A 19,349-nucleotide genomic window follows, 5' to 3' on the forward strand; every position below is an offset into this window, starting at 1 on the left:
TTGGTATCGACTACTAGATTTCTGGTACCGTGACATCCCTACCTGCAATGCTGCACATCATAAATATGTGTCAGGTAAACCAGTGATTCAGAAAACAGCTGCACTTGCCGACTCTTAATTGCCTTAAATAAACAGGGGAATAGCAGAGTGATTGAGGAGCGGGGAAAGGGGGGATGTGACATTAATAGACTTTAAGCTGTTGACCTGGAAAGAGATAGAGGACAAATCAGCTGTGTTGTGTATTTATGATTTATTGTTCACAGAGGCATAATCCCCACTGGTAAAGCCAAACACACTGTTGGGGGACTCCCTGTTTTATGGGAGGGTGACTCACTGTTGTGATGCAAAACTCTTCTTTCCACTGGCACATCCCAAACTACAACTCTATGGAGCGCTCTGAACTGACATGATTCCGGCAAATAACAATATTCTGCCAATGAGAGTTCATCCGTTAGAAAGCCATCAAGTGATATTAAACAGCTGAAGGACTGGTCTGTCTATTCTTAGCTCCTCTTGGCCCTGACCAACAGTTCACTAGTTCAGCTTTGAAACCTACCTCCAACCTTGTTGTTCATTAATGCATGAAGCTGCTCTCCCCCCAGCCCTTGTGACCGCTACCCTTCCTGACACTAACACTGCATTAAAGGGAAGAGAGAGCACCAACTTTAGAAATAATGAGGCTCCCCCCACCACGACTCTGAGCCTGACACGCCTCCGGAGGCGAAATCATTGGAGTAATTACTATAGGTATACTCTGCGGGAATGTGGAAATATTATGGTGGGCACCTTTCTCTGCTTCGGCTCTTAGACTACTGTGTTTTATGTTTTTCTGTGAGTTTGTTTAAGTGGTTTAAGGTGCTAAATGCAAGATTGGGAGAATTTCTGCTGCCTCTGCATGGCTCTCAACATGGCAACGACTGAGCCCGCGGCTCACAGCTAATAGTGCTAACAGTGAAAACAACAGAAAAAGTGCTGACAGAGCTAACAGTGTTAACCTGAGGGGGAACCGGAGGGTGGGTGCTACGTTTCCACAACGGCGCTATCGGTCGGGGCGACATTATCAGCTGTAACCGCCACCGCTGTATAATACACAGAGGGAGAGCGACTTCGTTCACTGCTCAGGTAGACATTACTCCTCTATATCTTTACATAGCAAATAGATGGTTGCTGATATATTAGTGCTCTGGATATCGTAAAGATAATCTTTAATGACATTAATAGGAACTTTTAAGTAAGTTTTCCCTAAATGATGATACAAGAGATTTTTTCTGTAAAATTAACTTACAGGTGCCACCTTTGTTAAAGCAGCAGTGGGAAATGGAGCAAATATGATTAAAAAAAAGTTATTTTTATAAAATGGTCACTATATCCTGACAGTAGTGCATGAGACAGGTAGTCTGAAAAAACATCATGTGCCTCTGTGTCCTTCGGTGCTGCTAATGACATCTGCAAGAATCAGAGCCGAGCTGGAGCCTTGCCGTCTCTGAGCAGCTGTGAATCACTTGATCAAACGATCAAACTAGGCAGTGCTTATCAAAAGTGAATCAATATTTTGTACTGTAATGCCTATTTCTCATCATGTAGTGTACTGTATAGCTGTAAAATGAGAACGTTTGCTCCGGATGGTGGGTCATGCTTGATATTTCCTCAACTGATCTCAACTAGGCAGCCTGAAAACAGACCCAACAGGAGGTGCAGAAGTCTAGTTTTCTCTCAGAACACTTGAATTACAATATGCTGAAAGGTTATTATGGACTTTTGGCCGATAATGCCAAAAAATATTCTGCCTACTGACATTTTAAGCAGGACTTTGGCTATTTGTTATTTTCTCTTCCAGGCTAACAGTGACTCCTTTTCACATTTGTGAAATGACGTCTGTCAAGCTGAACGGAGAGGGGGGGCGGAGGTCTGTGCTCTCCGAGTGCCATTCTAGTTTTTCAAAATATCAGTTTGATTACTGCACACGTGTAAGTAATTTACATCTCAATGCCAGAGGCTCCATTTGCATAAAAAGAAACTGAGATGCTCCCGACCCCCCCACCTTCATTTATCCTTCCATAATACAGCCATGAAACTGTGAAAGAGACCATTTCCATTCATGGCACATTTGAAATCAACACCGATAAAACATGTTCACACGAAGCCATCTGTTGGGCAACAATGCTACATATAGCTTACACACTCACACACGTGTGCTCGTACACACTTGTGAAGAGGTGTCACAATTCTGTTGATGTACAGTATATGCTCTCCATATACATGTGCATAACTAGAATTACTTTTGTCATATCTATTTACATTATATTTTTTTTTAATTTTTACACTTAGGCCCTGTTCACACCAGAATGTGGAATAGCAAAATTCCTTAAAGCATCCTCATGAAATAGGTGCTGACGTATTGACTACTGAGGCCCAATGGCTGACATTAAGTTCACACAGTTAAATCAGGAGACATGTTTGTACCATTGACTATTGTTTCTGCAGACCATGCCTCTGTTGTGGAGCAGTTTATCCTCCAGCAGAGCAGGGTTATATAAATGTGTCTGTTGCATATGGTGCAGCACGGCATCTTATCCCAGTTTACCCTATAGAAGATATAACCTGCATGTGCACACATCTCAAATTGCTCTTTTTAAAATATCTTCTGTGATCTCACACTGAAAGGTCGTTTTAATATCAGGTGGAACTGAATTCTCCACCTATGAAATGCCATGTCGTTGTAAGACACCTGAAGAAGAAAGCAGCAGAGCAAAAAGGGCGTCCATGGTGGGGTATCCCTTAGTAGGCAGAACATTTGAGAGCAGCATTAGAAAAATGGCAAAAGGAATATGAATAAGAACGTTTGGGGGAAAATATCAAATACCCAAACCCGGGGGGACTCGTGGCTTCTCCGAGGTCTCTCTTGGTTTCACACCGCTGACTCCTGAATAAGCCGCTCTTTTCTATTTTTTCCGTCGTGCTCTTTCATTTTCATACTGATGCAAACTGAGGCAGCCCTCACATCAGGCTCTTTGGGAGCTTTCATACATCCTGAATTGGGCACTACAGGAAAGAGAAGCCCTCAGTCTGCAGTGTTCGTACCGCTGATGATACAGCCTCTAACAAGTGAATCTAAAGCCACTGCACTGCTCCAGATTGGTCCTCTCAAGGATTTCGTTTCTAAAAGGACCACTCAAGTGATGTGGCAAGTCAATTTGACAATCATGAAAGGTAGCACTAACAAGTGCAGACTCCTGATAAAGAAAGCCTGCAGTGAGAGACTCCAGCGAAGGGAGGGAACGGGGGGGACTAGCTCTAAAGGAAACCAGCCAACCATGAAATGCTCAACCTTTACACTTGAGAGATGGTTGGAGACTGTATTAGGAGGACAGGAAAACAACAACAACGACAAAATCAGCACTAGGGAGTTGCATTCTCTGGCACCATCATTTCATCATGTGTAACAAAAACTACACAATCCAACACTTATTTGTTTGCTTTTTGGGAGAATTTAATGTCACAGTCCCTACAGAATAATTGAGCTTTTTTATGATTTGTCTCATTTGAATGTGTCTGTTTTTTGCATAAAGACTTCTATTACAGTTATCTAGAGACTAGCACAAGTCGTGTGTCTGCTACCTTCTACAACAAGCTGGGAGAATTCCTCTCCCCTTATTACATTTCAGAAGAAATGCCTGATCCAGGGAGCAGCCTGGAGGAGAAATTAGCCGGGAGTTTATTGGCTCGGATACAAAAGGAGCAGATTAAAAAAGGGCTGAGATGATTGAACTCCCCTTTATTCCACGGTGTGTCCTTTGTGCCAGGCTGTGCAGTCACTTTGATGCTATCTCTGTCATTCGAGCCGCACGCGGCGCCTTGGGTGCCTCGCACAAAAGAATATGATGCACTACCAGAGGCCTTGAATGGGCTTCCCATCTATTTTCTAAGAGTGGTGCTCTCCTTTTGATTCAGCTCATCGGTCAAAAAAAGAATCAGTGTCACTTATTATCAAAGCACGTCATCACAGTAAAAGCCTTGTATTATTGCAAAAGAAAAACAACTGACCGAGTGAATTCTAGTTAATAAAAATGACCTGGCTTCAGAGAAATGAGGCCATATTGAGAAAGAATACTTTTTTCCAATAAACAGGTTGTTTTTTTGCAGATTTCCCCTATATACTGTGTACCCCATCAACTCCAAAGCAACATGTTCTTCTGCATTAATATAACCTTCAAAGTAGCTTCTGAAAATGTGAGTGCACCATAATCAAATAGCCGTAATGGGTAGAAAAGGTCAACTGTCAGACTCTCGCTTGCGAAGGAACAGAGTGATAATGGGAGGAATGGTTGTACCTTGCTTAGAGAGGAGCATAGCAGAGGCAGAAAGAAGGAAGGGGGAGGAAGAGATGGAGTAGGATGAAGAACATCTTACAAGGCTGCCATTACCGGAGTAATTCACACACTAAGGAGCAAAAAGAGACCTCTGAAGGGGCGGCTAGACAGTTGAGGTCTGATCAGAACTTCCATTAGCACAGAAATAAGCTGCAAATGGAGCAAGTGAGCTGTGTGAAGAGAGGAGCGACGCAAACTGTGCTGAAGGAACACATCGCCCCAATCGGGCTCAACGAGACACACTTCACAGCACTTCTGCTTGGACTAAACATGTCAAGCAGATAAAATACTTAAAAAAACACTCCATGATAAGAGTCTCTGAAGTAACGTTATCACAGTTACAAATACTGCTTCACAAAGGGGGCTTTAGGTTAGTTTGAATGCCATTTAGCAGCAGCATTTATCAGCTATAAAGCTGGCAATCAACACTTATTTGTGAGTTTTCACAGCAACAATTGTCAACTTACTACAGAGACGCTAACCCATCAACCTCCAGGTATCAAAAACACCTCACAATTATTGAATGTGACAAGTGGAGTAGCATGGAAAATCACAAGAGCATATGCCAAACACAGACAATCTGTGTGGACGAAGTGAAACAGCAATAACAATTTAAATCCAGCCAACAGAGATATGAAAGCTTGACAGTATGTAATGGGGTTTGTATTGCTAATATGCATTTTATTTAACCTAGCTCTTGTGCTAGCTTTTTATTGATGAGTCAGTTACTTTAGGCTTAAGGAGCCACTGTGTGAAGGATCTGGCAGCGGCATCTAGTGGTGAGGTTGGAGATTGCAACCAACTGAACTTCTCCTGTGTGCCAGGCATGTAGGAGAACTACGGTGGCCGACGCGGTAACATGATTGGCCATCTCTAGAGCCGCTGTTTAGTTTGTCCATTCTGGGCTACTGTAGAAACATGGCGGACTCCGTGAAAAGGACCTGCTTGCATAGACTGTATATAAAAAGTGGACATAGTCACCGTGACTTCACCCACTGGTTTATGGACTACGGTTTTGAAGCCTCGAGTTTGGCATTTTGGCTGTCGCCATCATGTTTTTTTTTTTCCCAACCAGAAGTGACACAAGAGGGTGGAGCTAAGTGCAACCGAACGCTGATTAAGACATTTTTAGTCTACCAAATGTTACAAATTAACTTTCATGAACTGAAAACACACTGTGAAAGGGTTAAAGTTGTAAGAAAAAAACGTGGACACTCCAAGACCGGACAACGGCGTGGTAACGACATGTCAACCACAAGGTAGCCACGCCCTAAAGCATACCCTGCTTTATGGTCTATTTGACTCTAAATGGGACCATCATTTACTAAATGTTTACAATGTTTACTGAGGTAATAAATCAAGTGAGAAGTAGGCTCATTTTCTCATAGACTTCTATACAATCAGACTTCTTTTTGAAACCAGAGAAGTTGTCTTCTGCTGGCTATTAGAAAGAATGCAAGTTTAAGGCACTTCAGCATTGGCTTCACTTTTCAGACCCAAAGTTCGCCCGCTCTGTATGTAGATATGAACGTCTCATTCTAAGGTAACGAAAACACAGCGATTCTTATTTTCAGGTGATTATACACTGAAGAAAACATGTTATATTCCATTTCTGACAATAGATCCCCCTAAATACTACATACTGGCCCTTTAAGGTCCTTTATTGTGAAGTGATCATTTGATTACTGTATTTTGTCTGCCCACTATACTATTGTTGTAATATACAGTAACATAATTTTATACAGGTAGATTTATGACTTTGACTTATGACAGCTGTAACTTTGTACTGTATGTACAAGGCATTAATTAAAATGCATATTACAGAATCAGAATTTATTACGTTTTTTAAAACCCTTTCTCAAATGTATCCTTATGCTTTATTTGCCATTTTGCAGATTATAATGTTTGTCTAAATGTTGTCTTTTTATTATTTGTTATTGTCCAGTGCAGTAGGGTATATAATAATAAAAAGTCTTGCTTAAAGTGTATACATTTATAAGAGTTAGGTTTCCAGGTACGCTGCTACAATCAAACGTGTTGGGAGTGTGTGTCTGCAAGGAAAAAGATTGTGTGTGATGAACATATTGTGCAAATTATACCTTCTTGTGTGTTATGCAGTATAGTGCACCCACCCATAGAATATATTAATTCATAAGCCCCTACTGCGCTATTCCTTAACAACATCCATAGGATTCTAGGTCAATCCTCCTCAAATGAATTTCATTTCCTGGCTTAAGTCAAGCAGTGATTAAGTATTAAGAGAATTCCACTGGAATAACCGGTGCATTGTACAGTAAGAGAAGTAGCCCCTCTAAACCTCCAAGGTAATGAATGAAGAATAAGATGGCAATCCCTGCTCTGCGCTCTGAGGATTAGGAACATGAGGACAGCAGAGGGAAGAAGAGACAGTGATTCTGATGGATACTCCTGTCTGGGAGAGGAGCGGCGCTCCCAATGTTCTTCCCGCTGATTGATTTGAATGAGAGGATAGAGTGGAGGAGTGAGACTAGAAACACTACAGTATCTGTGCTGGGCAAGGTCTTATCACCCCCTTGGCTGTCTAGCCCGCAGAAGCCTAGTTTATTTTGAACAGAGGTAGTCAATAACAGCGGGCGACCACAATGTGAAAAAGCATTTCTGTCCCTCAGATGTCCTTCTGTCACTCTGGTCAAAAACAGCTCTGCATTTCAGTTACTTTAAGATATTGTTCACATAATGCTAAACATATTTGTCACAGCATTTCTCTGCCTATAGAATACATCAAAGTCATTCCTATAGACTAACAGACCAAACGATACTTTGCAATGTTATTTGTGTAACATACTTTGCAATAGTATGAAATATGTGTTCCTTCTGAATTATGTCACCTGATGTAGATGTTTTTTTTTTATATAGAATAAAAACTCTAGGGGCTTTTAATCTGATGAATATAAATGTGTATGCATGGATTTCTGCTTAATGGGATCCCTAACCTTCAGTGAAATGCAATTATACTGTTGCAAATATGGTGAATATCTGAGGCATGTTCAGGGACCCATATTGGAAATAAGTGTCTTGATTGCTGTGAAAAATTTATGAATTTACCCATATACACACACATCTATATTTAAAACTCTATTTTTTTCTATGTAAAACTAGGGCTGTCAAAGTTAACTCGATAATGACGCGTTAACGCGCTACTAATTTCTTTAATGCATTAACGCAATTTGCTTGGATTTTTAGATTGTAAGGGCTCAATTTTAAAGCTAGAGTGAAGACACTGGTATCATTTGAAACTGGAAAACCTAAGGAAGCCATTGGTTGGAATCCAATTTTGGCTTGGAAAAACTGTCATGGTCATTTTCAAAAGGGGTCCCTTGACCTCTGACCTTAAGATATGTGAATGAAAATTGGTTGTATCGGTATCCACGAGTCTCCCCTTTACAGACATGCCCACTTTATGATAATCACATACAGTTTTGGGGCAAGTCATAGTCAAGTCAGCACACTGACACACTGACAGCTGTTGTTGCCTGTTGGGCTGCAGTTTGCCATGTTATGATTTGAGCATATTTTTTATGCTAAATGCAGTACCTGTGAGGGTTTCTGGACAATATTTGTCATTATTTTGTGTTGTTAATTGATTTCCAATTATAAATATTTACATACATTTGCATAAAGCAAGCATATTTGCCCACTTCAATACTGATAAGAGTATTAAATACTTGACAAATCTCCCTTTAAGGAACATTTTGAACGGATAAAAAAATGTGTGATTAATTTGCAATTAACTATAGACAATCATGCCATTAATCGCAATTAAATAATTTAATCGATTGACAGCCATATGTAAAACACACATTGTACAGATACAAACACACCTTAAGTCAGGAGACATATTTAGCATAATGTATTGTGCTTGTGTGTAATGTGGGTTTTTGTTCGCCCTTATGTCTAGACATAATTATGTACGTTTTCAAGACATTGACAACAGAATAGAATAGAATAGAATAGCTTACTGATGTGTACACATGGCCCTCCCCGTTCATGGCGATGTATAACCCTGTCTTCACGGACTGAATGGCGACAACTCGGAGGCCCACAGGAATAAGGTTGAACAAAGCTGAAAAACACACATGCATAAAAACATTATTACCATAGACAAACCTAGAAGCATTAAGCAACATTAAATACACTGGAAAATTATCGTGTAATTCATCATCCAAATGCAAGCTGCCTGTCATTAATGCTCCACAAGGCACAGATAATACAATTGCTATAGCTGTTGCGTTTAGGTAATCTCTGAAGATGAATTGCAGCATGGCTGGTGAACGTGACTAGCCTAGCATAGTCGCCATGGCCACCCAGAGCTACCTGAGAAGTAGCTGTAATTGGGGCCACTATTGGTGCGTGCCAGATCTAATAGGCCTTTTGTTGTTGTAGCAGACTCCTTGGGCCTGGTAGGTAATGGCTAGCTTGTTTGTATTAGTGAGAAAAAAACAGGACTGGTCTGGCTGTGGCATTAAGTGTGTGTATATGGGAGACTTAAAAGGTACATAAATGACCTTTTGCTGACCCTGCAAGTAATTGGTATTGGCAGGTTTGGATGCTGGCGGGAAGGCTGAGAGAACGACTGCGTGACCATTGGTGGCTTTTGGCCAATTTCAAAATGAAATGTGGCTCAGTCAGTGCCAACACTTGATTTGATCTTTTAGTTTTAATGATATGACATATCTCTTGTGCACACTATATGTTTTTTCCCTCTATTTCAATAAGTCCCTTCAGCCTATCAGATGCGACATGTGCCACATCTCCTCATGCTGACAGGAGTTAAGTGACACAATGTAGAGTGTCAGGCTAACGTTAGCACCAAGCACTGGAATCAAATTAACCACCTAGCCTGGAGCGCTAGAGGAGCAGTGCCAGAACAAGCTAATAATACCCTTTTCTCCCTGTTAAGCCTACTGTTTCCTGGTCCACTTTCCCTCTCAGAGAGGAGGTTAAATCTGTGTGATACTATAGCTGCCATTAAAGAAGACATTTTGGCTCCAAAGGCTGAAAAATGAGGGTTTGATTTTGGCCTGAAAGTAAAAGAAGTGGTTCAATTCTGCTGCCTGACCCGTATAATATCCTTGTGCCTGTCTACAGATTCCAATTGTCCAACATGGTGTCAGCAACCACTAACTCTTTTTCATACTTGTTTCGGTGTCTGTATTATTATGATTTTATTATTATTTTTATACAGTTAAGTATACAATAAATGAAATAAAAATTAATAATAATAATAATAATAATAAATAATATATATTATTTATTATTAATATTAATTTATATCTCTCTCTATATATATTATTATTTATTATTTTTATTTATTATGTATTATTTATTATTTTTATTTCATTTATTTATATGTTTTTCCCTCTTTGTGATTAGTTAGTGTCCATGTAACTCCATGTTTATGTTGCAAAATATTATAAGTACCAAATTATCTCAGTCACTTCAAAGAGGAATAGAAATATGAGTCTAGGATATCATTGTTGCAAAATATGTAAAATGCCAGTCCCTTTATGGTTGTACTGTTGTACTATACTTTTTATGCCAATAAAAAAAATTAGAATAAAGAGGTGGTTCATTTCCTGCAGGGATAATAAAGGAGGGTAGGCAATCCAGATACCCAAATGTATGTGCACAAGCACTCAAAAATTGAGTTTTTCATGACATGTCCCCTTCAAGTGCCAGTAACTTGACTTTTCACAGTGTCCTCTGTTAAGCAATTCTTCAAAAGTTTTTTGACACCTATCAAATGTTTGATCTAAAGAAGCCCAACAGACACTGTCAAGGTACTCACAGGAATTACTGCTGTCATCCTTGGTCCCATCAAGAGAGCCATCGGGGTTCATTTGCAAGTAGTATCCCTGCCTGCAATATAACCTGGTCACTATACCCTTGAGCTGGGGATCTGCAGGAGAGAAAGAACAGGAGGAAACATTAGCAATCAGCAAAATGAAGAAAAACGCCTGTTACAAGGAATGCTGCAGCAAAACCAGACAAGCTTCGAGAAATTACTATAGTAAGATATTGTATTATGTTGCTTTCTGCGGGTTTTCAACAGCAACACACTATGAAACACTGTGCAGAACTATTTCACAGTACTTGGTGACTCCTGTGTATGTTCACAGGCAAATCCCACAGCCAACTTTCTGGGCACATAAGCCCTGCCCTGCTCGGAGATAGGCCATCCAATTATAGGCAGCAGAATTAATCTGTGGTCGCCTGACTCCCATAATGAACCCAACAGCACCCTCTCTGGGTCCTCAGTGCGTAGGATGTGAATGTGGCTGTGCTCTGTCCCTTCCAGCCGACCCAACAGGGGAATTAGCTCAATATCTGATGTAAAATAAATCACTGCTGCGGTTACATTGCCCAGCGACACTGCAGCTCAACCAGTCATGTTGCAATTTAGTTGTTATTTTGTGGGTTTTTTAATAACAGGGAGAAAAGTGAAAAAGTAAAATGTAAAGGAACGGAAAACATTTTAATAAACCTGCGTGTGGCTGCTCATTAGGACAAGCCGTGCGACAATATTTCTTCATCTGGGCTTGTGTGTGTACGTCGCATGTGTGTGTGTGTGCATGGACAACCACTGGGGTCATATACCATCGACATTACTCTTATTGTAGAGACAGCCATCACACCAGATTTCATTCTAAGAAAGCCCTGGGGAGGTGAACAATCAACTTCACCTGAGCCTAAACCGTGCTCCTTGCAAGCAACTGTGAGTGTGTGTGTGTGTGTGTGTGGGTGGCTGAGAGATAGAGACAGAGAGAGAAAATGAGAGTAAAAAAAGAGAGAGAGCGAGCGCATAGCCACAGAGGAGAACTCAAGAGGTCTTGCTGAGGGCAGAGAAAGGCTTTTTTTTCTAGTCGGTGTACAGCTCAAGGCGGTCTCTTCTGAAACGGTCTCTTCTCCTGGGTGAGGGCATTATGTTCTGTAGCTCGGAAACCTTTCCATGCTGCCTGAAAAGGAGGAGAAAATGCCTCTCTGCCGGTGTATCCGAGAAATAGCGCTATAATGGCATTCAACAGCACTGCTCTGTTGCCTCACCAGAACAATAAAAAAGGTGGCTATAAAGCAGGATCTGACTCTGCGGCTACGCATTGAGCAGGTTGACAGGATGGTGACGGTATCTCTCTGGTTCACAATAATGCTCAGTGGGTGCAGTCAGAACGATGTCACTGTGAGGCCATCATCCTTCCTCTGTTTGCTGTGTTTAATACCTGATGGACGTATACTGTAGTAGGTATTGTGTCCTCGGATTCTTTCATTTGTGAACAGGACACAACTGGCAATCCTGTATTGTCCTGACTCGGTTACCCACCTGCAATTTTATGCTATAGGGTTGCGGAAATTTTCATTACAATTAACCTGTAATTACTAGGGCTGTCATTTTAATGCCACTAATTTCTTTAACGCATTAACGTGACTTGCGATTTTATTTATTGTAATGGGCTCAGTTTTAAAGCTAGAGTGAGAATACTGGCATCACATGAATTTAGAAAAACCTAAGGAATCCATCGGTACCAACCATGTCATAACAGCTTGTCGCGAAGGAGGTTAAATTATGCTCCAAACGTACGCTAAATTTTGGTGAGGAAAAACTGGAATGGCCATTTTCAAAGGGGTTCATCGACGTCTGACCTCAAGATATGCGAATGAAAATAGTTTCTATGGGTACCCACGAGTCTCCCCTTTACAGACATCATATAATCATAGTCGAGTCAGCACACTGACAGCTGTTGTTGCCTGTTGGGCTTGAGTTTGGCATGTTATGATTTGAGCATTTTTTATGCTAAATGGAGTACCTGTGAGGGTTTCTGTACAATATTTGTCATTGTTTTGTGTTGTTAATTGATTTCCAATAATAAATATATACATACATTTGCATAAAGCAGCATATTTGCCAACTCCCATGTTGATAAGAGTATAAAATCTCCCTTTAAGGTACATTTTGAACGGATAAAAAATGTGAGATTTATCACGACTATGGACAATCATTCGATTTAGCGATTCAATATTTTAATCGATTGACAGCCCTAGTAATTATTTATTGTTTCTAAAAAATTTATTAATTTAGAAAAGGACAATTTCCTCGAGTAAAAAACAATACAGAAGATGAAAAGTAAGTCACTAAGGCAAAATTATCAAATAAAAAGCCTAAATTTAGACATAGTACGTCAAATTCTCCACCTTTTATGTTATAATCTTAAAATGTTGACTTAGTCAAAATAGTAACTTTATATCTCATAACTTTGACTTACCATATTCATATTTTTTTAATCAGGTCTAACTTTTCATTTATGGCAGAAATGGGCTTCCGCAGTTAAGTCCATAAAATTTCTGAAAAACCCAGAAATTTCCTGAGCCCAATGCGACACCTTCAAATGTCTTGCTTTGTTCAAATCGTGGTACACAGTTTGCCTCGCTCAGAGGCCATTCTTACCAAAGTAACACTACTTTATGAGCAACGGAAGTCAGACAGCAGCTGGCGGTACCACGGTTTAGCACTCTGCGGCTCACGTTACCGCAGTTCCATAAACGTGTCGGAGAACTACGTTGGCCTTCAGGTAACGTAAAAACGTGAGAGGCTCTCTCTAGAGCCAGTGTTTGGTCTGTCCGTTCTGGGCTACTGTAGAAACATGGCGGAGCAAAATGGCGGACTCTATGAAGAGGACCCGCTCCCTATGTAGATATGAAGGGCTCATTCTAAGAAAAACACAATGATTTTTAATTTCAGGTGATTATACACTAATGAAAATAATATGAATAGTTATGAATATTATATTCTATTAACGCTAATAGATCCCCCAGAATGTTACACACGGGTCCTTTAATTTTCTTTCAGTCGACTAATTGATTAATCTACTAAATGTTCTGCACTTCGTATGTCAGACACTTAAACCGTGTTGCATCAAAGAGATGACTGAGATCAGAGTTGGACAAAAACAAAAAATTCAAATGCACTACTGCCTTTATTATATCACTCTCAACCTCTCTCTTTTCATTATGTTTCTCTCTCTCAGCCACTGCAAAGGACAGTGGGATATCATAACAAATGAAAGGGCTAAATCTATTGATTAATTATTACCACACAATCAGATAACCATACACTACATAACCTCAAGACCACACACATGTTCCCTACAATTTAGTGACGGGGTTTAGATGGGTGAGCAGGAAAACACACCCACGCACACAAACACAAACTTTACGCACACTATTTCAACATGGATTTTTAATGACTACACAATTCCCTTGAGCAAATACTCTAGTGCGGACACACAAAGTTGGCCAACCTGCGATCAATTAATGGCTATGATCAGCAGCCTTTTAAACAATGTGCGGCGGTGAGATTGATTCTGAGGAGGACAGATCCGTGGGGGGTGATCTGTAATAATTAAAACTGCATAACTGGTTGCTGGCTGTGTGAACATTCCCTGTTTGTGTTATTGTGTGTGTGTGGAGGTGAACTTGGCTCCAACATCATGCTATAAATCATGTGATGTTGGCTGCGTTCTCTGGGGCGAGCCAGCCAGGATGTCTAACACACACACACATGCACACGGATTCCCCCTCCGGTTTTGAGCTTCAGTGTCTCTGCAGCAAGAGTGAGCTGCAATCTGTAACATTTAAGCTAATTTATCAAATGGAATAAAACTACATTAATAAAAAGTCATAAGGAGAATAAGTTTCAGTAATATATAGTTATTGACGTATAATCCTTTTCAGAGGGGGGTCTGAATAAATGTGTCCTGAATTGAATCATGTCCTCGGATACCCGGCGCATTATTTATGACTGACAGTTTCACATCAGACATTCATGCATGCTATAGTGAATACATTAGAAAACGACATAATGGATTTTGTAATTCGTACAGACATGCAACTCATGTTGAAGGTCGAACTTACTCATGGGCCGATTGATAAAATGTTTCCGATGGATTTGAGCTGATTAATTTCCTTGCAAACCGAGATTCATTGAGCATCCCCCATTATGTGCACCACAGAGACTCGCTCTTATTTATTGTGCATTGTTTATAAAATATTGAGCAAGTGAGCCAGTCTATAAAATCGCAATGAAAAAGAGAATTGCCTTATAAAACTATGACAAAGGGAATATGAGAACGAGAGGATAGAAATGAAAAAGATTTGAAGGAAAGTGTTTTAAAAGGACAGTGTACAGGATGTGGTGACATCTAGTGGTGTGGTTGCAGATCGCAACCAACTGAGAACCCCTCCGCTCATTCCTCCCTTTCCAAGACTGCGGTAACGTGAGCCGCCGTGTGGAAAACCGTGGTAACGCCGTTCACCTTGCTCAGAGGACATCATCACCATAATAACACTATACGTTAGGAGCAACGGAAGTCAGACGGCGGCTGGCGGTACCACGGCTTTACACTCTGCGGCTCACATTAGCGTAGTTTCAAAAGTATGTCAGAGAACTACGGTGGCCTTCAGGTAACATAAACGTGAAAGGCTCTCTCTAGAGCCGGTGTTTGGTAGGGCTGTCCCGAATACAACTTTTTGGGCTTTAAAGCTTCGGTGAGAAAAAGTATTCAAAGCTTAGCGGCGCAGCGGAGCAGGCCGACATGTTCTTCTGTCTGTCTGTCTGTCTGTCTGTCTGTCTCCATCTCCCCCGTTTCAGTGCCCAGGACAGTAGCATCTGACTAATAACTAATAATTAGCTTTGAAGCCCTAGTATTTGGTTTGTCCGTCCTGGGCTACTGTAGAAATATGGCAGACTTCGTGAAGAGGACCCGCTCCCTATGTAGATATGAAGGGCTCATTCTACGCTAACGATTCTCAGTTTCAAGTGATTATACACTAATGAAGACATAGTTATGAATATTATATTCCATTTCTGCTAATAGATCCCCTGAAATGTTACACACTGTTTCTTTAAGAATGACACAGCGTTTTCAGTTGGGTCAGGCAAGCTTAATAATGTGTATGCACTTTTAAAAAAGGACTGCTTTGAACATGTCTCTGCGGGATTCCCTCAGTCGAGAGGGTCCTCGACTCATTTGCCTTCTTTCTTCTGTTACTCATTGTCTCTATTCTCTCTGTTTCTTTCTCTTCGTCTGTCTGACTAACTGCTCTCTCTATCTCTCTCTCTCTCTCTCTCTCTCTCTCTCTCTAACATAACAAATGGTGACACAACAGTGCTGCTTATCACCTATGGAGTATCCAGCCTCTACTGCAGTTGAACTCTCCCAGTTGCCCTGGTATATTAGCTTTTTACAACAGACGTACTGTATGTATCTAGATGCCATTTCTTTGTTTCTAGGGAAACAAGAGTGGTGGTTTGGCAGCAGCAGGGGGTTTCCTTAGAAAAGTATCAGAACCGTAAGATCTTGAATCGGGTCGTTCTGCAGCAGAAGTCCTCCCTGCATATAAATCAAACTGTCACAGAAAGGTTGTGATTTCTTCTTTCTTCTTTTCAAAAGTGGCCTCCCTACAGCAACCTTCCTGTTTTATTTTCTGTTGTGTCATTCCTCTGTCTGTGTGTGTGTGTGTGCAAAGACACAAATTCGGCAAAGCAAACAGCCAGAGTATAAGGACACACACACACACACATGGGCGCAGCTGCAGCAGCAGTTGTAGACTGCTGTCAGCCCGGCCCTGCCTGACCCACTTTGGATGTTTCTGGAATAGGAGGAGAAGGGCTTTTCCAGCCTGCGAAGGAGAAACCCCATCCATGTTGCTTCTGTTGTTACAGAAGAAGTAGATCAAGCGAAAGGGGAAGCTGCCACGCCTTTTCTCATCCCGCTCTTATCAACAACATCTCTAACATCTCGACGATAACTCATCTGATACGGACAGCTCCGAGAGTTGACTGATGACGCAATGCTGTATGCTGTCAACACACTCCTGAATAAACAGCCACGGGAAGGCATTCATCTCCAATGGGGCTTCCAGATCATGTAAACTAATCTAATGGTCTGATCTATGTAACATGATCTGATGATCTATGGGTCTAATCTAGTGGGATAATAAGAGCCAGAGCAGTGGGATTATGGGCGAGCCCCAGCTGGATGTGCCCACAGCTCACTTACTGGGTTTGAGTGTAATAGGATTTACAACTCACATCTAATCCCTTAAAAAAAAAATCTGTGTGATCACTGGCTCTGCATCTGCTATCAAAATGCATGGATGACTTAAAATTAAAGCTGATATGACGTCCCCAGCATATTCCCTCAAGTGCTGGACGAAGACAGGAAACCACATCTGTGCATTCTAATGATTTTTTTTTTACATTTTGGGTTGTTTATCTAGGTCTCTGTTTTCATGAAGAAGCATGTCATAATAACAGCATTTAGGAGATGAGGATAATTACTATTTATTTGTGATACATTTTCTTTGAATTTCAAACAAAACGCTCTGGCTCAAAAAAACACAATGTACGTCGGTGCCCAATCAATACGGCCCATAACTATAGTTAATCTAGTGTCTCGCAGGATCAATACTCAAAGCCAAAAGGGAATACTGGTGTTGGAGTACATTTCAGACACCTCCACTCCCTCATCCTGACAGATCTCAGCGGGAATCTGAATGCCTGACTTCAATATATAATCACGGTGTTGATGGTTAGAGAGCTGCTCTGTTCTCTGCAGGCTCCAGCTGTCAGAGGGAAGCCCAGTGTCTCTCTCTCACCTGGGAAATGAAGACAACTGTGTCTGTGTTATCACGCCACATATGATCTGGGGGGGGGTACTTTTATTCGCTCACAAAAACAAAAAGTCCCTTCTGGTGGGGGCTGATATTAAATCAAGCACACCAGAATGAGCCATTAAGCTGTGTGCTGCTGTGATAATACGGCGAAGAAGGGAGAGAAGAAATGTGCAGTATGTTCAAAGCAGCCCCATTGACAGCAAAGCCTGATATCACTTGGTAAAGATTTTCCTAATTCTCATGTGAGGGTAAAATTAATGGAGTATATTCCCATTAGGCACTCTTATCACAAATAACAGTGAATTAAAGCAAGAGAAAAACCCTGTGTTCTGATTAGAGCTTCAAACATGAGGACAAAATACTCATTTTTAAAAAGGAAAGGGCTTCCCCCTTCCATTTTCTTTTCACTTTACTGCTTCTCATCTCGCAGGCAGCTGGGTTTTTGAAGCCTCACGACGACACGGTTCACCAACACTTTGTGCTGCATGGCACTGTTCCTGTGGATTATCATCACTATCCCGAGAAAGCTCATGGAGGCCCCCTAAATTGCTCTATGTGAAATGGCCGTTGCAGGTGTGAAGCTGTCAAGTCATTTCAGGGTTACCAGTGCAGTTTGACTTGGCATCCACACATCTGACTCACAGATTTATTCGGGCCAGATCCCAATTGTTCACATCTTACAGAACCTTGTGTGGGTTTTTTTCTATTCCCTTGGCCAGACACTAATTCCCCAGACCAAATGACAGCATCGTCTGTCCACATCTCTGCTGTGGGGGCTCAAATAACAAAAAATAAGATATGCCACAAGCCAATTCCAATGTGACGGAGAAGGACAGACACACAAACAGTGAGACAGCCGCACACACAGATCCTAACACATGCACACAGTGGGCAGACGCAGCAGTCTGGAGGTTATATCAAAGCCATTTTAATCTGTGTAATCACTAAGGGCTAGTGAAGGGGACATCAGAGTATTGTTCAATTCCAATATCAACACAGAGAGAGAGGCTCAGCTATCAAAATGGCTCTCTTTGTGCAACAAGATGAAAGACTAAGCACGGCTTCTAGGTGGTTTGTAATGCAAGTTTGCCTTTAAATTGTGCAAAAAATGGTGTTATAGTAAGTCTGGTGCAACAGGTTTGATACCTGATGATTCCAACAGGAGCACACACAGTCGCCCTCCATCATTCACTATAACAGGGAGAAATAATTGGAGTCATTTCTTCTTCCTAAATGAATTATCCCAATTTTTGTAAAAAAAGAAATTATCCTTGCAGTTGGCAGCTGATTTCAGCAGTGAAATAATAGTTGACAGTGCTCTTAAAAACAAACCCAGGTCGCCACATTAGAGCAAAAAAATGTTCATGACATTTTCATAAGAATATCAGCCGGAGCAATAATAAGAGGCCATTGGCCCACGAAGTCATAAAAATGATGCGAGAAAAGATTATGTTTGAAACCTCAATTCCTCGGGAGGTTTTTGACCTTTTTTGCTTATGTGCTAAGCAGTTCGTTGCTTTATAACTCAGGATCGCCGAGGTGACAGCTCAGTAAACCTGTCTAAACCATTTGGTACAACTCGTCAGGAGCCTGGCAGCTACCTGGGATGTAAATCAGAGGTATGGTGTTTTGTGTTCAACCAACTGGCCCAACATACAAAACACAACGCTTTCTCCTACTGAAATTGAACTTTTTACGCACGGAGATGCAATTAGGCAAGTTGATGTAATCAGTAATAAATGAGTGTCATTCATTTCATTATCACCTTGTGTACTTTAACCATATCCTCCTGAGACCCAGCCCATCGACATGTGTCCTCTGTAGTGGACAATTTGTCCACATGCATATCCTTTTACTCTTTTGACCTACTCTATCAACCCCTGGTGTATTGTAAAGAGGACATCCTAGGCTTTCCATTGATATGGCATGTGTTTTTTTTTTTAATCAAGTTGAATGTATTCTTGGTTTAATATCACTCTACGGCCATAATCTGTTCATTTTTTTTAGTCTTTTCACACTGAAATGGTCCTGTGGTCCACTACAGTGGACATGCTGTAAAATAAAAAAAATAAAGTTCAAAAAGCCTAAATTGTAAGATTTTCTTTTAACCCTAAATAGGAAGGAAATCTCATAAAAAAAGTAATTGGAAGATTCTTTTTTTTACTCGGTTCCCAGGAGGATATAGGAGGCAGTGTAAACTATGATTTGTTAAAGGCCTGATTAGCGCTAAATCAACCAGTGGTCATGTTTACACTGAATGCACCAACAAAG

The 19,349-nt window shown here is 40.9% G+C and overlaps 1 protein-coding gene across 4 annotated transcripts in view; it reads right to left on the bottom strand.

Moving 5' to 3' along the window:
* Nucleotides 1-19,349, bottom strand: part of fgf14 (fibroblast growth factor 14) — a 133,011-nt gene that overhangs the window by 27,918 nt on the left and 85,744 nt on the right. For 3 of the 4 annotated variants that reach the window (XM_037789490.1, XM_037789492.1, XM_037789491.1), the window contains exons 2-3: nt 10,198-10,308; nt 8,369-8,472 (exon numbers count right to left, since the gene is read on the bottom strand). In XM_037789490.1, coding sequence (XP_037645418.1) covers nt 8,369-8,472; nt 10,198-10,308 — 215 coding nt within the window. Of the gene's footprint in view, nt 1-8,368; nt 8,473-10,197; nt 10,309-10,469; nt 10,488-19,349 lie in introns of those variants that run through there. The other variant, XM_037789493.1, reaches the window with a different exon arrangement.

Source organism: Sebastes umbrosus, chromosome 13 (assembly GCF_015220745.1).
Source record: "Sebastes umbrosus isolate fSebUmb1 chromosome 13, fSebUmb1.pri, whole genome shotgun sequence".
Taxonomy (NCBI): Eukaryota; Metazoa; Chordata; class Actinopteri; order Perciformes; family Sebastidae; genus Sebastes; species Sebastes umbrosus.